General features: G+C 43.3%; 1 protein-coding gene across 4 annotated transcripts in view; it reads left to right on the top strand.

The window, feature by feature from the left end:
• The first annotated feature begins 227 nt into the window (after positions 1-227).
• LOC102560930 (lethal(3)malignant brain tumor-like protein 3) overlaps positions 228-24,049 on the top strand; it is a 99,631-nt gene continuing 75,809 nt past the window's right edge. The window contains exons 1-3 of one of the 4 annotated variants that reach the window (XM_019488685.2): positions 245-354; positions 15,085-15,254; positions 19,284-19,452. In XM_019488685.2, coding sequence (XP_019344230.1) covers positions 15,138-15,254; positions 19,284-19,452 — 286 coding nt within the window. In that variant the 5' untranslated portion in view covers positions 245-354; positions 15,085-15,137. Of the gene's footprint in view, positions 355-15,084; positions 15,255-18,977; positions 19,094-19,283; positions 19,453-24,049 lie in introns of those variants that run through there. The other 3 variants (XM_019488693.2, XM_019488704.2, XM_019488697.2) reach the window with 3 other exon arrangements.

Here is a 24,049-nt window from a genome sequence, read left to right as displayed (position 1 = left end):
TTTTTTTAAAAACTTGACGTATCCATTTAGCAAACCAGCGCACCTCCACACAGAGGCGTTGGTCTTTGTGAACAATGCACAAAAATCTACTTTCTGGGGAGAGCAAACACCCCCTGGCATGGCAGAGGCGGCAGCAGCAACTCACCTCTCACCCCTCTGGCAGGACACAGCCTGGCCCGCAGGTGCTTCTCGCCCCGCCCCCAAGGCCCCGCCCCCAGGACCCCCGCCCCTCGCCGAGCGGCCGCGCATGCGCGTGGCTGCCCGGGCCCCTCTGGTAACAAACTGTCCCAGGAGTTGCGGAGAAAGAAAGGAAGGAAGAAAGGAAGGAAGGAAGGAAGGAAGGAAGAGGCGGAGGTGAGCGCCGGGACCGGGCAGGAGCTGCCGGGCGCGGATGCGACAGAGGCAAGGCCACCCCCCCCTCAACGGTTAAACCGGGGGCGGGGCCTGCTGGAGGGCGGGGCCTGGCCGTCTCCGCCATCTTGTGGCGGGCCGCGGAGGGAGCGGGGTGCCCGTGGGGCGCGGGGGAGGGCCGTGATCGCCACCACGTGCGTGGCGTGAAACACTGGTGACAGCGCCCCTGAATGTGCGCGTGGGCCCCGCTCGCTTCGAGCAATGAATCTTGGAGCCTTTCATAGAAAGCAGAGATTTATTCTGTTGGGGCTTTTTGATCCCTCTATTATCATACAATTATCATGCAAGAATTATTATTATATTTGATGCAGCTATACTTTATTATTAATGATTATATTCGGTGCGGCTATGCTTTTGTATTCATCTGTATTATTCATGGTGATATGCAATGTGGCTACGCTCGTGGTCACTGCTTTTGCCACAGGTGTTACATGTCCTTTTTTTGTCCTTGTATGCGGGCCAGCGCCTGGACTCCAAGAGATTTTTTTTTTTTTTTAAATGGGTTGGAAAGTAATAACAGCGAGAGAGCGAGCTGGGAGAAGGTCGAGTGAGACGAAAAAGATTTGGAAAGCATTTCTCCCCTGTGTCAGCTCTATTGAGGGGCTTTTTTTAGAAGGAGAATCTGCTGAGGAAGAGGTGCTCGAACCAAAAATATCAAGGTTTTTATGAAATCAGGACCCGTAGTAGAGATGATATCTTTTATGAGACCGACAAGATTTTTAACAAAAAAAATGTCTTTCATTGCAAGCTTTCGGGCACAAACACCCTTCATCAGGCATTGGAGAAAAGATTGTAAAAGTCCTCCTGGGTAGAAATGAAAGTTCATATTTTATAGGATTTCACAGAGGAAAGTTTTTATGAAGGGAGAGAAGACCAGTGCCAGATGAAGAGGGAGATATATTTAATGCAGAAATAATTATCAGAGCTCTTGATGAAGCTGAGTACATGGTGTAGGGACCTCTTTGTGATGTTTGGTGCTGGGAGGAGTAAGATTACATTTTTAATATGAAGCTACTTAGTATAATTTATTCAAATACTGAGTAGATCAGCAAAAACACACATTGGGTGTGCAGTTAAGTTTAAGGCATAGAGAATGGAAGCTTTATGCAGAATTGCACAAGATCCCTTCTTCGGTTGTTATCAGCTTTTTGAATGACTTAATACAATTTTAAAAATATGTATAAGCGAGACAGAGCTGGTGTTTGATTTTAGAAATGCTGCTGGGCTTGATGTTTTCTTCCGTGGGTTTTCTTTTCAGTTTCTGTGTTTTCCCCCATCCAACTTTTGTCTGTTTAGAAAACGAACTTTTCTGGGTAGGAATTGTCATGGTCTATATTCTTATATAGGACTTGGCGCAATAGAGTAACATAGTAATTAAGAAATGGTTCACAATGTTGTTTGCAGGACTAGCTTCTTATAAAATAAAAACTCAATTGATCATTTGTGTCCTGTGTGGGTCAGGTTGAGCTGAAGTGGCAAGAAGTCCTATTAACATTGAGTCTGTGTAGAATGAGCTGTATTTCAGCACGAGTCTGAGTGTCAAAATTGAGCCCAGGTTTTGAGTCGTGTAAAAGAGTTCCAGTATAAATAGTTGCTGGACTATGCAGAAAGGTTTCCCTTTGTCTTGTTTTATTATAAATACATAGCAAGGTAAAGATCGATAATGAGCATGAGTGTACCTCACACGGTGTATGGGCATGCAGTCTAATTAGCTAGTCTAATTCCTAGCTCAAAATTGTGTTGTTTTTAAACCCCTTGGTTTCAGTTTGTTTCTAAATTTGACAGTTATTTTCCAGAGGGCAAGTCAATTTACAGACAAAATACTTTCTTTCCTAGAATATATATTTATTTGTTGTTGTTGAGTAGAAGATTAAAAGAGATTTCAGTGTAAGCAGAACAAAAATATATGCATGTGATTCATAGGGCATTTCTGTCTCAAACTATTTAAATTATAATTTTAAAAACAATTTTAATCCTCATAATTTATTTCAGCAAGAAGGCAGGATTTTGTTGAAAGTGAAGGTTATTTCTAAGGAAGTCGAGTGACAGCAGAGTTAATTTGTATGTTGCAATTGTATTTATTGGCTGAAAGGAGGCAGTTGATCCCCTGGGGGCTGTTCACTTGTTCATTGAGGACATATAATCCGAGTAATCTACTAAAACAGTCCATCCCAACTGTCACTGCTTTTCAGAGCTGTGTTGCGTATGTTCATTTACCTCCTGCAAAGGGGATTGGGGAGCCAATGCAACAGGAGACCAGGAATTCTGGATAGTAAATAACCCTCTTTGGTGGACAAGATCCAGGATGTGTATAGTGTCTTTTTAATCATGCAGTATTTGGTCTGTCCCATGTGGCAGCCACCCTGACATCCCTGATGTCTGTCCCAGCCTTCTCCCATCCACTTCTTTCACCATGCCCTGCTCGCATGGACTTGATTTGTCACTTCTTCCCTATATTTTTTTTATTCTGCATGACTCCACTTTCTGGTTTTGGGTGAGGTTGTAGGGGCATGGGAAGCAAGAATATCTTGACTTCTAACTTTTAACCAGCATAACGGACCTTTTTCATCTGAGAGACCATGGAAGAACTTGAAAATTTAATAGATTAAAATCATAGCATATGAAACCAGGAACACTTGCCAAATCCCATCAACATGTATTTCCTTATCTTCCTAACAAGGGACTCTCTCCTTGCAGCACACCCGTTGCATTATATCATTCTGTTCTGTTTCAACCAGGTGCAAACTCCCATCTTTTCGGTATGTTGCTTTCGGCTATGAGAGAGGCTTCCAATTAGAACTGCTTCTGTAATGCTTTGAGGGGGGTCTGCTGCTGCTGACTTGACTCATTCATTCAACATGAGTAAAGATGTCGGGTTCAGGGACAGAGTGTTATCCTCTGCCACAAGTTTTGATCCAAATATATTGGCTCGTTTGAGACACCGCAGACTAATATAGTCTTAACGCTGTTTTTTAAAACACTAGGGGCAAGATGTAAAAAAAAAAACTTAAATAGAAGTCCAAAACTGTGATGGCATCCTCTCCCTGCTTCAGCTTCTGTCTAAACCTGGAGGTGTCTAAATCAATAGCACGCTGTTAAGCTGGAAAGGTGTCACAGAGTGCCCTTCAAGGTTTGCTTGCTCAGGCCTCCTGTGGCCTTGTCTGTACCCCTTAAAAACAGCCTAGACTTGGCTTCTTGAGTAAGAGAGGAACCCAAGTTCTTTCCCACTTGGAGACCTCAGCCTTTGGGTCTCTCACCGTCCCTCCTTCTCCGTAGCACTGGCTCCAGGAGTGAGCATCCAGTTCTGCTCCTGAGAGAAGGACTTCCCTTCCTCTTGGGATGACCTAGCATAACCCATAATCCCAAGCAGCACAGCAAACAATCTCTTCAGTAAAGGCATTTATTGGGGCATAGGTCAGCCAGCATGGGGTTTTCTGTCTCCTCCAGAGGGGTTAAGTAGTCCCTCTGTCCCCAGTCCAGCCTGGGCAGCAAATACTCATCTGTTCTCTTTCCAGTCTCTCTTGCTCCCCAGAGCTTCTGTTTCTCTTAGTCTCCCAAACTCTTCTGAGAGCAGTTGCCAGGCTGTTTGTTTCCAGCCTGCTCTCCTGCTGTCATGTTTATCTTGACCCCTTCTGGATGTTGGGCATCTCACCTTTCTTGTTATGTCTAATAAAGTCATTCCAACTGGTGCTGCGAAAGGTACATCCTGTCTCTGTCCTGCACCTAGCCAGCCCTGGCTTTCACACTCTCTTTCCCTGTGCACAGGCCTATTGCAGGGCACTAAAGCGCCTGCTCCTTTAAGAGCAGAAATTGTCTAGGCAGAGGGCCCTAGGAGCCAAGCAGAAACCCCAAAGGTGTAGGTTACTATGGCAGCAGGATAACAAGGGAATTAGCCTGCACCTGCACCCAGTCAGCTGACCGGAAGAAGGCAGGGCCCTGGGCACACACAAACCTCAGGGCTGAGGCCAGTAATGGCTAGTTCTCTGGCAGCAGCCAGGTAGAGAAGAATTGCCCAGAGATGCTGTGGTCGTCTGATATGCAGCCTGTAGGACTAATGGGGCTCCAGAAATTCACCAGGTACCCTGGGCTACAAGGCATTTAATGCTTGGGAGGAAGCTTGACTCTTTGAAAGGGACAGAGCGTACCCTGAACTGGTTGTATTATGTTATAGCCCAGGAGCTCATATTTTGGCTGCTGTTTATAAACCAGTGGACCAGACGGAGGCTACTGGGGAGGAGGAGGCCTCATTGGGGCCGCACTACAATGTGGAGACCCCAGCACCAGCAGGCGCAGCGCCAGTGTGGGCGCAGAGACAGGGCCACAGAGAGCCCAGTGACGAAGGAGTGGCTGAGCTACATCAAGGCATTTACATACCATCTGTGAGGCTTGGGACGTGGTAAAAGGGTAGTTTTGGAGCCATGCATCTAGCCCATAAGGCTGAGGGTGTCCCATGAGGCATCCATTTTGAGTGGGACCCAAAAAGGGGCCCAAGAACGCACAGGGTTCAGTGGGGTCCATCAGGACCATGCCCAAACATAAACTTGAGGGCAGCCTCCCTATTTATTATAATTACCAGTAAGACATGGCAGGTGAGGAAAAGGCTTCCCGTTAGGCAACATTGGCACGGTCACAGAGCCATAGGCATAGCCGTAGCCAGAGCCATCCCTGAGGACCCCACCGTTTCAAGGCCAAGGAGATAAACTGAGTCATATGATACTATGTAACAATGTGAACAGTTAACACAGACATATCACAATCAGCACATAGTCTATCACAAAAGGTCCTTAAGTGCCTGCATGTGCATTTTTGCCCCGGGCCAAGTAGAAAAAGAGCCTAGCCTAGCATATAAGCTCCGTTGGAGTCCAGAAACTGGACTTGGTGATGCCTGAATCTCATAGCCTTAGATATCTTACAAATTCAGTATTTTCTGCTTTCTTTTTCAAACATGGCTATCAGAGATGGTGGTGGTGGTAGGAGATATTGTATCCCAGTGGCTGGAGTGCTTTCCATGACATAGATGTCCTAGGTTCATGGTCACCCCAGGATAAATGTCTAAGGAGAGAGCTCTAGCTGAAGCCACTAAAATTATGGCATGACAAATTGGGACAATATCATCCCAATACAGCACCAGTATCATACATGTGCAGCACTGCACTGAGCTAGCCAAAGTACTTCCAGCGTAGCACTGCCCAAACTAAAGGTGATGTTGGTTGCTGATCCTTGATGTAGCTGTCTTAGCATGGCACTGCACATGCACTCTTAGGCTCTGCCTCTCAGGATTTATTGGCATTTAATAAACGTACCTTCTGGGTATGCTCCCTGGTTTAGAAGGCAGTGGACCCAAAGGGGATTCAGCACATCTTGCAACAGCACTAGTTGGTACAATGGTTTAGTGGAACACATTTCTTGAGGACAAACATTTTCTAAAAGAATTCAAGATTCATGAGGCCAAGAAAAGATAGTGTAAGATGGAGCTAACATATTAATTGAACCATAAATAGACATGTGTCATCCATTCATTAAATTTCTGGTGCCATAAAATGGCAAACCAGCCACAAAATATTCCACAAAATATATGGAACATTTCTGTGCGGTTTGTGTGGAGTCAAAAACTGAATTTGTGGCATGTCCTGACATCCCAATGCTGACAGTCAGCTGATTGTCAGCATTGGGATCCCTGGTCTGAAACCTGGCCAGAAGCTGCCTTGGTCCTTCCAATGCTGACAGTCACTGTTGGCATCTGGATCTAGGCTTGCCATGACCTAGCAGGTTTGCTGCTTTGTCCTGCATCCCCCTAGGGCTGAAGAGTAAGGCTCTTTAAGGTGCTAGGTCTAGGAGCCTCAGGGCATGGGGCAGGTTCAGGACCTGGAACACAGTCTTCCCCTACCTGATCCTCAGGATCAGGCCTGAAACAGGACTATCCAGTAACAGATTCTGACACTCAGCTGAAACTCCAGATCTGGCTCACAGCAGGCTTGGGGTGTGGGACAAAGCTGCCCCCTGCCCATTCCACAGGATTGGGCAGGGGGCAGTTTTGGATCCGAAACCCAGCTGCCTCCAGCTGTATCCCAAGGTCAGCTCTGGGTCTTGGGACACTGGGCCTCTTTAAATGGGTGCACAGCAGAGGTGTGGGAGCTTCTCCCGTCTGCAATTGTACATGCCCATTTAAAGAGGCATCTGGCACAGTACAGCTGGGAATGGGGGATGGTTCCTCATCCCCACCTGCATGCTTCCATGTAAAGAACTGCCATGTGCTAGCAGCTGGGGATGAGGGAGTCCCCTGTCCCTGCTGCTCATGGTAGGCCTCTCTTTAATCCAGTGCATGTATTGGGGGTTGGGGGAGCTCCCCCATCCCTTGCTGTACTGTGTGGGACACCGTGAGTCTGACACTGGGGAGCCTCATCCCTTTGTTGGGCTTATGGTGCCCAGGGAATTAAAAAAAAAAATGGCCAGAATTCAGTTTGGGGCTCTGAGCACGTGTCTGCTTTTTAAAAGTTCAGGATGTCATGAGCCCAAAATCAGGGAAAGGCTACTTGGTGTCAGGCTCATGGCACCCTGGGCTTCTAAAAAGCAGGCATGCTGTTGGGATCCCCAGTTGCAAGCCCACTTTTTAAAGTTCCCAACCACTTGGAGTAGGGAGTTCCTGGTTCCCCTGCTACCTTTTCCGTGTGTGTGGTAGGTGCAGCTAGAGTGCATGTCTGGCATGGCGAGTCACACAATTTGGAGAATGGGACATAAAATTCCTCAGGGCCCAATTACGTGGCTGCCAAGCAGGCCTAGTGATGAGGGCAGAGTTTGGCAGCCTTTGGCCCGTGGGCCAGATTTGGTCTGTGAAAAGGTTAGAGCTGACTTAGAAAGTCCAACCTAGCACAGGGGATTGGGTGGCACACACCTGTGCAGAACCATCCATCTCCTCCGCAGCCCTCCCTGCTGCTCGCTCATGCCTGCATTTGCCCTCACAGCAGAGGGGCTGGGTAACTGCAACAAGGGGAGGCACAGGGCACTTGAGCTGACAGGCAGAGGAGTGGGGGGCTGATCAGATTTGTGGAGCCCTACCAGGTTGCAAGCTCTGGCCCATGGGGGTGCTAAAGTTGCCAGCCCCTAGTTTTAGGGCATTCACATCAAGGAGGAGAGTCCTGGGTTCTCGTCTTTGCATATGCATGTGTATCTTGTCCTTCCTATGCATATAATTTTATATACATTTTACATTAAACAGTCACTGGAAAGAAGCAGATGTAATTTGGAGCAGGGTCCAGAACTGGGCTTAACCTTTTTAAACAGAAAGGTAAATTATAAGACATAATACAGTCATTGATCTGGTCTCTTTATAAAAGGAGCCAGTTATAAGACTCATTTAGTAAAGCTTTTAAACATGCAGTTTAACTTTAAGTATGTATAATGTCCATTAGAGCTTAATAGGACTATGTGCTTAAATGCTGAATGGGGCCCTTCTATGGTAACATAATATTATTGATTGTGTAAATGTATCTCCTCGTCACTGTTTCCTCAGCTTCAAAATATAGTGTTATATCATGATTTGCTTAAGCCTTAAATGAGTAAAGGAGGGAGATCAAATAGTGTGTGTGCCCATGTATAAAATATTAAAAACTAGGAAAGAATATGAAAATATATATTATAATCTGTAAAGAAAACACTCAGCCAAGGAATAGTGTCTTTCTTTAGGGAGGTTTGTTTTGGATGCAACTTTTTCTGGAAATAGCAACAACTGCTTTTCAGATTCCTGTGGTATTTAATGTGGAGAAGGCATTTGCTGTTTTATTGGGGGGGGGTCTTTTTTTTTTCTATATAGTCATATGAAGTTTGGGATTTTTTTATATCACCATCTGTGCCAGGTTTTACTTTAATTTCTTCAGATTTTAGTACTGTAGTGCTAAATCTGAGACGAACAGTTTTACAGCATTCTACCACCAAACAATTTAGGAAATAGCTATTAGAAAAAAAAATCCATTTTGCAATTTTCATTGAGCAGCTATAGAATGTAGGTGCTTAGATTAATTTTAGTTATTGACTTCAAGTCAAATAAATTTAAATGACCATCCTATGTATTTACACACATTAAAATGCCGTTACTTTTTTAGTCTTACTTTGATTAATTCTGTAAATGTTTCTTCTATTTTTAAAATACTTTTTTCATATTTGGCCTGAAGGTGAATTATTTCAATCTTGTAAAGAACAGTTGCTATTAATGTCTGTTTGGCATACATTAAAAAGCAATTATTCCAAAATTGAACATTGAGCAGTTGTATTATTCCCCTCCAAACTGATATTTTTATGTGATTAATTTTATATGTGCCATCTCAAGAGGATATATGAGATGAACTTCAGCAAAAACATAATTTAATAAAGTGGGCTTAAAACATAGGAAAAAATAACTAGCATAAAGCTTTGCAATTTCCTTGACCTTTTTATATGGAAACATATATCAATATGTGTTTATTGTAAGTTTAGAAATATTTAAGGGCAACGAAATAATATGGATAATGGCATTCTCTTATTGTAGGATGGACTCACTAATTATTTTCAATTATTCACTTTAATTATGTGCACGTGTAATGGGGTAATATTTCATTGTGATGTCGCTAACTTGTAGCTCCATTGAATTTAAATGCATCCGTTTAAATATTTGTTTTCCCTTCAAAAAACAGGGTAGGGTTTTTTACATATTTTATAAGTTTCAGCCAATGTAGCATGAAACTTAGAGAGAGACAACTGGAAACAGGTGTTTGGGCCCCTCTACACGTGCAGGTAAAGGCGTGATGCACTAATGCACGATCCCACAGTCATGGTTCCTGCCATGCACGTGTGACATAGCAGGAGGCACAATTGGGTGGATTATGCCCCTTTACGTGCATGTGTAGAGGGGCCCAAACACCTGTTTCCAGGTGTGTCTCTGTAAGTTTCATGCTACATTGGCTGAAACTTATAAAATATGTAATTGTTTTTAAGTACAAATGGCCCATTTGATGACCATTTCAGTAAGGAGACTGGAACTAGTTGGACCACTATTACATTTTCCTGTTGTCCCCTCCCCCCGCCCCAGTGGCTGATCTTTTCAGGCATATTTTTAAGGCGAGCTTGTGGTGCTACTGCTTGTACTATGCTTGTTTTGTAGTTAAGTAGAGGGATTTCTTTTTCATAATTGCCAATCTGTAATCTTTTGTGAGCATTAAAAAATCAAACTCTTTCAATCAGAAAAAGAGCCCCAACAGGAATAACACTTTAATGCAAGTCATAAAAAATAAAATTAATGCAGTGTGTGCTGCTGTTCTTCACGTACAGTAGCTGAACACAAACTGTTAACTCTGTGGACACACAAATGTGTTTTATACCGTCCACTACTTCTCTCCTCTTCTGCTGGGAATAGACTGAAATATGTTTTTCAGTATAGCACTGAATGCTTCATTGAGTTCCTATAACAAAAAAGACAGGAAAAAGACTGCTTTCAAGTTAACTTCAACTTGTTATACAAATCTGAAGAGAAGGGTAGCAAAGCAAATGATCACGTGTTGAAGGGAACTTAACGGGAAGAGACTTGAAGAACAGAATAGAAAATGTGTGAATTGGGGCATTGAAACACTGACCCTTGGAATCGCATTTGCTCCACCTGACTTGACATATGCTTTCTTTTTTGCTACCTTGCTTACTGAAATGTTCCTGTAATATAAAGTGGCTTGTGGCTGGAGAGGAAAGGGAGGGGGAAAGGGAAGGGAGGTGGGGCTGGGGGGGGAGAGAGAGATTTTCTGCTTTCCTCAGGAGTATAGTTATTGCTTATCTTGGAGCTTTGATTCTGTCAGCTAACATAAGTGAATGTTTGACCAGTAGCTTTTAAGAGAGCTCTGTGGACTACAGAGCTGGTCCTGTTTTACTGCCAGATTAAGCTCATTTGTTGTGTTTAGAAACATGCTCATATAGTATTGTTTCCTGAGCTTATAAATTGTACTTAGTATCAAATGGCATCTGGTATTATTTTATTAATCTTCCAACATTACAGTATCTGAGCATCATGCTGATTTTAATTTAGCCTCATACGGTTCTTGGGAGGTAAGCTTTTCCCAGGTGGGTAACTGAAACACAGAGAGGTAAAGTGGTTTGCTTTCAGGGCATCTATGGAAGAGGTAGGAACAAATTTGTTCTTCTAAGTCTCAACCAAGTGTCTTAACCACAGGAGCATACCCCTATCCCCGAGCCCATCTTTTTTTTTGTGTTTTTTTTTTAGTCTTTCAAACTAGTAACATTTTGTTTGCTTTTGTTTTCATAAATGGGACTCTTCTTTTCCCCTGCTGAGAACTTGAAAAGCAATGAAAAGGATAATGAACGGAGGCCGACTCTGGAGTAAAATTTTAGGTTGTAGCCTGGATTTCTTGTGCATTGATGCAGAAGACAGCAAGAGCAACAGTATTGTACTTGCGCAGTGCATGCTTGCTGATGACTGCTGAGGTTTTTTATTGAACTATTGGTGCAGATCTGTTTCCATTGCGGGCTCCATTTCCGGCTAGCCTGATGATGCTGGTTATAAAGTTAGTTTTCCTGATAGTAAGACCAGTTTAACCTGACAAAATATTACTTGTCCAGGGTGAGAAATAATTTTTATGGGTAATCTTTAATTATTGTTAGAGTAAGGACAGGAAAACGATTTTTGTGTTGTGTTATTTTGCAAGACAGTTTTTGAGACTAGAGTAGCTGCTCCTAGGAGAAAGTCTAAGCGGTTTTTTTACTTCTGTTTAAACTGTAATTTAGTTTTCTACTGGCTGTGTAAGACTCAATTATTGGCATTGTGTGCTAGGCAATTGTTAGATACTCTAAATAAGTTTCATAAGAAATTGAGGTAATATGGAGCTTTCAGACAGTCAATCATGGAAGACAAAGACCTTTCTGAACTCTTGCTTTTTTAGTAGATTTATTCTATGAAATAAAATGACCAGCTCAGCTAGGTTCCCCATTCTATTTTTGGAAAGAAAGGATATTTATAAGTTGATTATTCCCAGGACAACAGACTATCAGATGGTTTTCTTGACACAGTATTTTTCAGTGGAAGTCTGCCTCCCCTTGTATGGAAGCTTAGCCAGAGGGGCTGAGAATTTTATACTGTAATTACTTGACTTGAAGTCTTTGAATCTATTTCCCCATCACACTGCTTCAGTTTTACACTGGTGCAGCTACAGGGACATCCCTGTGTAGTGAGGAATCAGGCTAATAATGTGTGAATTGGAACTTGCTGAAAGTGGCTCCTTTCCCTGAAGGTCTTAAGTATTATTAGACCTTACATAGATTTGTATGTAAAGCACTTAGAGCAAATATTAGCTAAGCCTAACAGCTTTGCCAGAACTCTTTGTATTAACTTGTTTTCATTTCATGAATAGGATGAGACGTACCAAATTTAAAAACTTGTTTGCTTGAAGTTAGGTTTATTTTCAGAGGCAATAAGCACCCATAACTGCCGTTAATGGAAACAGTGGAAGTTACAAATGCCCAGCACCTTTGAAGGTCCTTGGCTGTCTATTCTCGCCCAAGACAGTATCGAGGATCAGGATCAGAAACAAGATAAAATTTTGAAATTTTTTACCCCCCCCACCCCCCCCACCCCAAAAAAAGGTAAAGTGCAAAATCTGTGCTTCTGTTATATCTGCCAGTATGTCATTTATTGGTCAGTTTATGAATTGGACCTAACTATTTACAGCTAAATTTTTCACCCTAGCTTCGCTGTATTGTAAATTGTAATTATAGAGCACTCATTCTTTTAGCACTGTAATGTTTCTGAATTAAAAGAAAAACCATCACAAACTGGGGCAAATGGGAAAAGTTCTTATGACTAAAGTTTTTCTAATTTTTCTAGTTGGTTTCTGCTGCCTTTTAATTGCTCATTTTGTTTCCTTTTATTAGGCTATCTTGGTTTTATTATAGATTATACTGATAATACATTATAAAGGGAACATTATAAGAAAAGTAATTTATTATATTTTTCTAGGTTTTTTTTTTTAACTAGATTTATAAAATGTAGAGATGAAAAAGGCCTATTTTATCTAGTCCCGGCTGGCAAGTACAAGATTATTCCATATATTGTGTTTTTTCTAATGCTTTGCCTGGTTTGGTTTTAAACAGTTCACATAGAACAGCTTTGAAAGAGTTAGTTTAAGCTAAGTGGCTTCAAAGCTCTCTACTCCAGTGAGAACGCTGCCACTGGCCTGAGACCAAATCCTAAAAGATGCTTTTTGTTGTGGCCCCCAAATCCCATTGACTGTTGGGAGCGTTCTGGATTTTGCAGCACTGGGCTGCTAAAATTGGAATGGGGGGAACGGGGGATGACATCAAGCATTTGCACAATGCTTTAGATCCAAAGGTCTGTAACAAGCAATAATTAATCCTTATATGAGGTAGTTCTGTATTGTTACCTTACATTTTAGTACAGGGTGGGCTGAGGCCTGAGGTGGGTCATACTGTTAGTGACAGGAATAGAAATAGGAATAGAAAACAGACCCTAGGAGATTCAGTTGTCTGTTTCTGGCTTGGTTTAGGGGGTAACACTCCATCACCAAATTAAATAATGATACTTTGATACCACCAACAAAAATTGTATCAAATGTAAACTTTGACCCTGTTTAAAATTCGTGTCCTCTGGCTAGAGCAGCGCATCCTCAGCCTAGGCTTGAGGGCATTAGTTGTTGTTAGAAATCCTTTATATTTAAAGTGTGAATTTGATAAATGACACCTCTTACAGTGATACTTTCCATCTTTGCAGGGACTAGCATCAAACCTGTAGACTACAAACAGGCTTTCTAGCTTTAGAAGTCTGTATGAAATAGTAACTGTTGTGAAGGTCTTTTGAAATGGCTGAATCAAATTAAAGAAGACTTAAAGGATACCTGTACCCATGTGGCCTTGGCAGATGGCAGCATTATATTCTTTTGATCTCTGTGTTATCTTAATGGAGTCTTTGCTCAGCCATTAACTAGAGGCTTCAAGGGCCTGATCCTAGGTATTTGTAACTCTTGTTGAAGTCGGTGGGAGTTGAATGTGCTTAACATCTTCTAGAATTGGACCATTAATTTAGTTAACTGATTCCTGTTTTCATCAGCCTGACACATTACAATTCGTGTATATGGTGCTAATCTTGCCAGACTTTTGGAGTTGTCCTCACTGGAATTTTTTAATTAACTAAGAGAAAACCAGTCCTAAGGGAAATGTTCAGGTTGTGAGACCCTGCACGTTGATGTCAGAAGTGGACTCAGTTTTAAATGAAAGTGGTTGGTAGTAGTATTTACCAAAGCTCATCCCATCAAGTTATACATACAGATCTCCTTAAGACACTTGATCTTGGAGATTCATGATTGCTTGTACAGCAAGAATTGTCCTGCCTCAAAGGTGAGTTTTTGCCTTCCGCTGAAACATTTTTTTTCATAACAGGCAGATGATCTGTTGTATTGAGAGATTTGTACGATTTCCCTTAGGCAGTTCAGACCTGTTTCCACATGACAGGTTAAATTTAACATGGGTATATATGAAAAAGCAATGAGAAATGACAGAAAAAATAATAAAGCTGTCCTTTCAAAAAAAAAGATATGAATGTTTTAATAACTAGTTTTAATTTTTCAGTATTCGAGTTATTCAGGTCACATATGCAAAGCAATAAGAAGGTACAAGTAACTTGTTAATGTATGTAAAGTGCTATTTTATTATTATCAGATATGTTTAGTTCAACTAGCAAAATTGCTTTCAGCTAATGCTTCTACAGGAGGCTTTTATTTTATGTTACAGTGAAGTAGTTCATAGACCGTAAGTACTATAGGAGCTCCATAGCAGTGCAGTGTGATCTGCCAGCATGAGTTAAATTATATTGCTCTTAAAATTATATAGGACAGAGCTGTCTAACTTCTAAGGCCTAGGGGGCCACTCTCCTTGCAGGCTACACCAGGTATGCCATGTGGATGCTCCTCCACACTGCACTGCACACCTGTGTGAGCACCTCCTCACTCACTGACTATGCAGGCATAATTCCCACTTGGGGCATGTGGCCTCAATTTCCCCTGTCTCCCTTGGGCATGGCCCCAGACTGACCCTCAGCTCTCTATTGCCACATTGCCCTTCCCCCTGGGGCAAATGCAGGAGGCAGCAACTGGAGAGAGGAGGGGAGAGTCTGAAGACTGGCTGCTATTGCAGCTGGAGCAGTGGAAAGAATGGTGGCCAGGTGAGAACCCAGGGACTGCACGTTAATCCCTTGTGGACTGCATGCAGCCTGTGGGCCACCAGTTGGACAGCCCAAGTATATGGCACACAAATGCTACTGTGATGGATATTGTAAGATTGGGTGTGTGTGTACAAGTGCACATATGTCTTTGTTAACATAGAACCAAATCCTGGTCCTGTTAACATCTGTGGCAAAGCTCCCACTGATTTGAGAGAGATCAGGATTTTGCTCTGTAAAGTTGACAATAACTACTTATCCAAACCGGCTGTCTCACAACTTGCTGTTATACTGTTTTGTCCTGGAATTGCATTTTAATACTTATACTTAAAAGTGCCTGGGCAAATTGCAAGTTGACCTTTTTCCCCATCTTTTTAAAGCCATATGAATCATAAGCGTCACTCTTAAATCCTTCATGAAATGTAAGCAGCAGGCCTGTTGATTCTGTACCTCTTTTTTTTTTCCCCCCCCAGTCCCTAGTTTTCTTTAAACATTTTTTTAAAAAACTAAAAGCCTAAGCTGAAAGATGGAACAGAATGTTTCGGAGAGAAAACCTGCCACCAACTCGACTGCAGACTTCGATGTAATGGGTGCCTTAGACTGGAAAGACGGCATTGCTACCTTGCCAGGTAGCAACATACAAGTAAGAAACCAAGGAACAGGGTAAAAAAAAAAAGAAAGTCATACCTTCCATAGTACACTACAATAGCAAATGTTCTTTGTTTGGTTAGAAAAAAGTCTTGCTTTAAAATGATTATCTCATGTCAGGTATTGTTGTGACAAGACAAAGTTGGGGGGTTACTGATCAAATGGTAAATTCCTTGTGAGATTTATGGAAGCTTAGTCATTTTTTCCTTCTCTTGACTCCTGTTCAGAGCTTCTAAAGATCATTTCAAGGATGTATTTAAGAATGTTCTTACATTGTTGTACAAAAATGTATGGCCTGATCCTGCCAATTCAACAGTGCCTTATTCAGGCCAGAAATAGCATTAAAGCCAACATGGCATGAGTGAGGACTGTGTTCACTGGTATCTGTAGGTCAGATTGCTCTCATATGTCAGTGATTATTGGCTCAGCTTTTGTCAGTTGTCTACACGTTTCTTATTTACTGAAAGTTTCTGTAATATAACTGTGATAAATAATAATTAAAATTTAGGGCTTGATGTTCTCATATCTGATGTACAAAAAAAAGTAACTGGGATGACTGTGTTTTTACAAATGACTGGAAAAATAGTTGTACTTCCAACATTTAGGCCAAATTTACACAAGTTACAGGTTTTTGTTTTTTGGTAACTACCTACAGTGACAACCTGATATGGTATTTTTAGAGATGAGAACCTGTACGGTTCCAGCAGCTCATGTTAGGTATCCAAAATCAGTGGCTACTCATAACAACATTAGTCTTTTTTCTGTCTTTTTTCATGTTTTCCTCCACTACTCTATCTTAAAAAACCTTTAATCCGTTTCAAACTTCAATTTAAACTACAGAGAAAATTCTTCAGTGCTGTAACGGAGGAAGTCAAAAGGATAAGAGCTCAGGTGACCTCATATGTCTGAAATGTTTGGATCCCCATAGCGTCCTAAAATCAATGGAGTTACACTGACACAAAACTGGAATGACAGAATCGGCTTCATAGAGTTCCTACTAGACCTGTGGTTTTCCAAGTTGTGGTTTGGATTATTATTTTCTCAAAACCTTGCACTTTCCAGTTGGAGTCATTAATCTTTGCTTCCTAAAAGAAAACCTCCTGTGAAATATTGCTGTGTTCTTGAAAACAGCAATAATGTTCCTCTTCAGAGATGGCTGCATTTAATTGATTATCGTGTAACAGTGTAGAGTGTACAGCATTGTGAGATTTCTTAGGATGAAAAGAACCATATATATTTATTTGATAATTTTACAAGGATTAGACCTCAAATAATGCTGTCATTGGGCATGGTATCAAAGTTTAAATAGAGCATTATTAACTGTTTACAAGATGTCTACTTCAGCATTATGCTTCAAAATGATTTTTTTTCCTTGTTTTTCACTGTCCAGTTCTCTTTTTATTTGTCTCTTTTTAACTCCCTTGTGTATGTCAGAGGTATCGCATTTCCTGTTAATTTTTTGTAGTTCCATTTTTGCCCCTTGCAAAGGAACATTGCTTTCAGTTTTGTATTTTCAGCTAAAGTTTGTGTTAATGAGTAGGCTGCACTGACATTTCTGCAGATTAAAATCTTCTTTCACCTACAGAGCAGATACAGCACAGGCAGCAGCAGAAGTAGCTTTCCCATCATAGGCCAGAAGGGAGCACCTCCAGGGATGAGTGGAGTTCAGCTCCATGGCTTAGTCATTCTTCAGCCTCAAGTCAGAATTCTCAGTGGTCACAGTTGTTCTGGTGGGGGTCAGCAGTAACTGGACTGAACCACACTTGTTCATGAGACCTCGGGTCAGCCATTGAACTGCCTTTGCATGGTAACACCTTCCATCACTACTGATTTAGGCTGGATTAGAATCGGTGATTTATGGACAAAAAGGTTTGTGCTTCAGAAAGCTAGTTCCTTAATATAAGACTGCTTTAATGCCCTCCCTTTCTTCAGTTGTTAACTCTGGTTTTAATGGAGCATCAGAGCTCTGGTGAAACTTCTTGTGACCTTTTGCTCATAATCCTGGTCTGTTACTATTATAAGCATTTCTATGGAGGATTTAGCCTATAGTATCTGCAATCCATTGTACTGTTGCTGTTCTGCCCTTTCAGGAAAGCGGTAGTTTTCTCATTAAATTGATGCAAAGACTCTTTACAGAAAACACAATCAGAATCTCATATATAATTACCATCTCTTTGGGGTGCGTTATTTTTGCTCTCACTGAAATAAAAATAATGTTCTCTCTGTTACTTTGGGATTGCAGAGGAGGCAGAGGTTCTTTTAGAAAGACTGCAATATGTTTGGAGCTATGAAGAAATATAGGCCTTAGATCAAGTAAGAGAGCATAGGGCAGGGCTTTTGTAAAATGATGATGGAGTTTGGCTTGCGATATTGTGAACATGGAGGAAAAGAGGAAAGGAGCAAGGTGGAGACCTGCCTGAGAGAATAGGTCTAGTACTTTTAACTTTGTATGGAGAGGCTAGGTGGAGAACGATCATGATTCATGGAAGAATGTAAAGCCAATAAGTTAGTGTACTACAGAGTTTTTATTCACAATCTGCAAATGTCAACAAATTCTGGCAGTTGGTTTTGTTTTTGGAGTAGCCATCTGCATATTGCAGAGGTTATGGAAATCAAATAATGTCTGCTTGTATTTATTTTGATAGTTAATCCCTGGTCAGGGAAAAATCCTTCTTTTGTTTGGTGATCTTTGCATATTTACTGGCACTACTTAGCAACTTGCTAGATAAGCAGTGCTTTCTGGGGCTGCAGGCTCTATTGGGCCCACAGACCAGTCTGTGTGCTGGGTCCAGCATGCAGGGCCAGACTGGCCCCACACATTGCATGTAGGGCATGCCTCAGGCTGGCCCTGCTCATCATGTGCAACATGTGGGAAAGCCGGTCAGAAATCACATGGGTGAGATGATAGGGCTCTACAGGCTGGAATCTAGCCCATGGGCCATATCTTTGACATCCCTGGTCTCGGGGAAATGCATTTCAGTGATGTGTTTTGTGCCCTTCCACCTCCCCAAGGTCATATACCCATGCAAGCTGTTGGCCATGTCTCAGAGAGCTCTTTCTTGGATTATTCAGCAAGCTGAACATTTACACTTTGAGCTTCAAAGGACAAGTATTTTCTGAGGATGGATGCCTCTTCAGAATCTTTGATCCATCCTCATATTAGGGCCTCTTTTCAGTGAAGATTTTGTTTGCTAAACTCCCAAAAGGGGAATTATGGAGAGGCAACCTTGATGAAAGAAGAAAGAGGAGTCTTTCCAGTATCTGTGCACCAAGAATGTTTCCTCTGCGCGTTCCCATATTCTAGGAGGATTGCTCTCTGTAGGACTCGGGGTTAGCAGATGAAACTGAAGGGGCTGAGAACTGCCTGCCTTCTTATATTCCTCACACTGCTTGAGGGAGTGCTCATGCCATCCAAACTGGGACTCCATTTGTAGAAGGTTTTTAAAGCCTAGTGGCATGATGGGGGGAGGACTCCTCTACAAGCATTGGAACAGTCCTCCCCTAGGAACTACAATCCCTGGTAAGTAACTTCTTCTAAGAACATGGATAGCTTCCTACTTTCTATGAGATTTTTAAAATTCAGTTGCTGTATTTAGTAATAACATTTAACGTCTATTTCTTTGTTGCAGATTAGCCCTGAACATTCAGAACAGGGATTTAACTAAATTGCTACTCCCTTTGATGATGTACAGCTTGCTCTTGCATGTTTGCTAAAGTGAACATAGATCTAAATTACATAAAGAGAAAAATCTGAAGCACACTAGGATAAATGTCACTTCTCTATACATATGGACCAATAATGTGTGTGTTCACCACTGGAGTGGCATTTTTCTGGTAAAATAAGAATGTTTTTGTGACGCTGTGTTGTATGTAAATCCATTTCTCTTGCCAATTCCACTTTTTGTCTCGGATCTACTTGCTTCTTGTTGAATCTCATGCACTATCATTTCTTCTTTCAAGCCTGTCTGCTGCTGTTTTGTTTGTTAGTCTTCTTTATTTGCTTGATTTCTCTTGTTATCCACAGTTCCGTTTAAGTGAGTTTGGAACACTAGAAATCATTACTGAAGTAGAAGCGGAAGCCATAAAATCTCTTTCGGTCCCAGCAATAAATACCAGCACAGACGGCCTTAATTCTGGCACGTGGACTCTTGCTGCTATCAACACTACTGCTGCCTCTGGCACTGATTCTGAAGGTGAGATTTTTTTATGAGGGATGGACTACATCTTAACAGGATGCTAGAACTGCATCTTTAAAGAAATACAGTATTTATTGTAACAACACAGTGCTTGCTGATATAACTTCTGTTGTGAATTGCTATCTCTTTTGAAGTAAATATATTTAAAGCATTTAGAATTAATTTAGTTCCTATATAACCCTAATTGTACTTAGCTCTTATCTCACATTCTTCATCCAAAGGCCTTAAGCCCTTTATAAAAAAGAAAAAGGTAAGTGTTCTTTTTGCAGAAATTCCATGCTACATCTTTGGATCCAGCAAGTACCTGCTCAGAGCCAGACAGGGCTGTTCAAACTTGTGTCTACTTGCAACACCCACGAAATGGCCATTTATGCAGGCAGGGATTGCTGAAGTGCGTGGCTGTTTCAGCCATGACTTCTTTCCGCTGGCTGCATGCCTTATTCTAGAGTATGCCTGGAGTGGAAGGCACAGCACTGCGTCAACCAGAGATTCCCTGTGTAGGGGAAATTGTTCGGTAAACAACTGAGCTGGCTTTGCAACTGCTGTTTATCAGTTCTGTCACGCACAGCAGGGCCAGGGTCTAGTCCATTGTTTGTGCGAGATCCTCAGTCTTGGAATTTGTATCGTTAGTAGGAATTGTGTGAGAAACAGCCATATTTCTTAAGGCCCCTGCCAGACGTTATGTTTAAGAAGTGATTAACTAGTCAAGTATTGACACAAAAGATGTGCAGTATCTTTTACAGCTGGTTCCCATCACACCTTGCATTGAATGTGTGGCCAGCGCTTCCAGCCTCCAGGAGCACACTGGAGCTCTTCAAGACTCTTGTGTCCTCCCCAGCCTGGGAGTGCTGGTCAGCTGGTCAGGACTCCCAGCTGAGAGAGTACATCAGAGCCCTTGGCTCCTGCATGGTCCCACAGCTGGGAGCTTGGGTTCCATGCACTCCTGTGACTGGGAGACCCAGTCAGCTGATGGGGGCTCCCCGCTTTGGGGATGCATGGAGCCCTTGGTTCTCCTTCACTCCTTTGGCTGATCAAATGATTAGGGCTCCCAGCTGGAGAAGTACAGAGGAGACAAGCTTGCTATTTGCTGGTGTAGCTGAGCCTGGGATCATGATCCCAGACTCCCCCTTTACTGGTAGTATGGCATGATTAGGGTCTGATCCCACAATCGCACCTCCTGCTGTGCATATGTGGCATGGCCAGAAGTGCGATTGTTGGGATCGCACATCAGATCCCATTGCACCTTTAATATAACATCTGTCAGTGACCTAAGAATATTAGCTGCCTGAAATCACTATAATCCAACTCAGGAACAGCAGTGCTGAGTATTCTCCCAGAGAAAGGTACATCAAGACCTAGGAATGTTTCAGATGGGTTTTTTTTATCCCTCTGGTCTTCTAGGAGCTGTTACCTGACTCTAAACTGTACAGCTGTGACATAGCCCTTTTGAAGTTCCTGTCCCCAGTTGAGGTGATGTGCCTGGCTCTTGTTGTTTGGGATAGTTTGAAAGTGGGTCACCACAATTATTTCATTAAAGTGTCCTGGTTCCTACAGACAGCAATAATGGAAGACCTGTCAGCTGAAGAGTGTGAACTAAAGGTGTGAACCCAAAGTGCTGTCATAGGCCCTCAATCAGAGAATCTTATTTAAATGCTATCCCAGCCTTGGTTCAACCTAACACTTCATGGGTGTGGTACCAGGGAGCCCCAGGATAACAGCTTTCCTTGGTGCTAGGCAGCAGCTCACCTCAGAGGATGTTGCTGCCAAGGATCATGTAGGAACAACTGGTTCACAGGACCACCTCGGGGCAGCAGACATCCCCAGTGTTTTGGGATGTCTTGGTGTCCAAATGTGCCTCAGACAATGTTAGAATCTCGCAGCACAAGTACCTGAACAGTTAACTCCCTAATACTTTATCTGGTCCTTGTGCTTTGGGCCTGGAGCATGCATATATGCTTGCATTGGACCTCTTCCTTTAGCTCTGTGCCACAGATTGGAGTCCCCATGACAGGAACTCGGATGCTGCCATAGTCTGGTATTTCAGTACTTTTATCCAGCTGTTACTGTGTCAGTTGCTGCAGTCATGTTATGGGCTATACAGTAAGTCCTCTTGGGAGCTGTGCAGTTAGTCTTTCTGGAGGAAAGAAGACATGCTTACTAGTCCATGAGATTTCCAGAATGTTTGGTGGCTCCTGCCAGTACTAGGCAACAGCAGCACCTCTGGTTGACATCTACATCTGAAGGATCCAACTCCTAATTTTCTGTGATTCCTTGTATTATCCGGTTTTCTTCAGTGATTTGGTTCCTGTTCTCCTAAAAGGGTTCAGTGGAAGACTTAGCCAACCTTTGCAGGCTATCTGGTTACCAGTGTGATTAATCAATTTTTGGGTGTTGCCTCTAGGGTTCATGAGATAGCGTAGGTCAGGGGCGGGAAATTATTTCAGGTGGAGGGCTGCTGCAGGTTGGGGTCCTGAGTTTTGGCAAGCCATTGAGGGCTGCATGACAGGCAGCCAGGGGCAGATGAATATTAATTTTCTTAATTTTGGGGGGGCCCTGCGGGCCAGATAGAATGGCCTAGTGGGCCGCATCCGGCCAACCCCTGCCATAGGCAATAGCTTGTTGCCAGTTTACATTATGTCTAGAGCAGAGTGGCCAACCCACAGCATGCATGCCACAGATAGCACGGACAGCCTCTGTATGTGGCATGCAGCAGATTGGGGAGAGAGTGGAGAGCACAGAAGATAGGGTAGGGAGTAGAAAGCAGAGCAGCAGATTGGGCAGGGGGCATTTGGTAAAGAGCAGCAGAATAAGTAGGGGAAGAGTATTTGAGTGGCACCCAGGGAGGGTGTGGGGCTTAATTGTGGCATGCCTGCCAAAAAAGTTGGCCTCCATTAGTCTAGTGTAAGTATCTGACAATATTCTTGTCTCAGGTGACCTCGAGTGGCATAGCTATTCAGTAAGACCAAAGGAGGTGCTTAAAAATAAACCAGGCTGTAAGGATGGACTCTCTTCTGTGTGGTTTTGGGAGTTACCATGGAATACCTCCACATAAGGATAGGCATCTCTGGCTGGGGTCATCTGATCCCAACACTCTTTCCTGCCTAGGCAGGGGGTCGGACTCGATGATCTGTTGTGGTCCCTTCCGACCCTAGCATCTATGAATCTATAAGGTTCTTTGTTAATCTTGGAATTCCCTGCAGAGACAGGACCTATACACTTCTATAGTGGAGCACAGCATTACTTGAATGACTCAAAGAACCATTGTTTTGGTTTGAGAACCAAATCAGCTTGTTCTACTTGCTTTATTTTCTCCCATGTAGCAGAGAGGGAACATGATAAGATAACTCCCATACATCCTCACATAGAACTTCTGGTCTGGGAAAGAGAGCTGTGGATCTCTTATTGCTTGTCTGGAAAGTCAAATGCCATTATTTTACTCCAGATATGAGGAATCTGTGTTAACAAGACAGATGGGCCAGAGACAGAAGTTACACATAAAATAGTTTAAGTAATCGGAAACTGGTTTAAACCTGTAACAGAGCAGAAGTTCAGTGTACATAAACTGCTTTCAAAATGGCCAAAACTAGTTTAAGATAAACCTAGATGGATATAGTATCAGACTTAACTGATTTAGGTCAAACCGGGTTATGGAACTTCTGTCTCAGATCCCTTCCTGGTTCAAGTTAACTCACAGTCCCCCAGCATCCCAGGATGCTTTGCTGCCCTGGCCTGTGCTGTCTACTGCAGTGGAGCAGGGATGGCCCTGCCCCTCTGCTCCATAGCCTGCTTCCTGCCTGCATCCATCAACCCATGGTTGGGGGAGAGGGGCAGGGGAATGGACCTCCAGACTCCCCCTAGCCCAGGCCTACACAGCTTAGGGGAAGGGAAAGCCCCCATGGTGGAGGGAGGATGAAGGAGTTCCCAAGGCCCTAGGAGTGACAGGGGCACAGGCACTGGGGAACCTGTGCCTTGGGGCTTCCTTTACCCTAGCCTGGGCCCCCCTAGCCAGTCAGCCCTGGGGAGCCAAGGGGAGTTCTCCCACTGCTGCGAGTCTGAGGCAAAGCCAGCTGCAGAGGCACGGGAGACTTTCCCTCTACTCCCTGAGGCTGCCCCAGGCTTCTCTGAGGCTTGCAGGGGCTAAGGTAAGCAGCTGTGGGACTCAGGAGAGGAAGAATTCCCCTCAGCTCCCTGGGGCTGCCCTGGACTAGGGTGAGGGAAGCCCCCCAAGACAGGGGTTCCCTGGTGCCCCCGTACTGGGCTGCATGGGTAGGCACCCAGCCCAAAGGACTTCTTCTCCCTCCTGTGGCAGTGGCTGAAGCAGTCGGCAGCTGGGAAGGGGGAAAAGGAAATGGTTCCCCAGGGCTGCCTGGGGTGGGGAACCCATGCTGGGGGACACCTACTGAGGAGGAGGCTCCCCGAAAGTGGGCCGGCACTGGGCAGGGGGTCCTTAATCCCCTGTGGGGGGATGGCAGGGGGTTGGGGGCATGTATTGGGGAGCCAGTTGGGGATGGCCTCACCTGGCTGGGCTTGCAATGGCCAGCGGGCTGGGAGACTGCTCTAGTGTTCTCGCCCTCTCGCATCCCCTGCCTACCAG

The sequence above is a fragment of the Alligator mississippiensis genome, chromosome 6 (genome assembly GCF_030867095.1).
Source record: "Alligator mississippiensis isolate rAllMis1 chromosome 6, rAllMis1, whole genome shotgun sequence".
NCBI lineage: Eukaryota > Metazoa > Chordata > Crocodylia > Alligatoridae > Alligator > Alligator mississippiensis.
The sequence above is the reverse complement of the archived record's forward strand: the minus strand, read 5'-3'. Positions and strand labels throughout refer to the sequence as shown.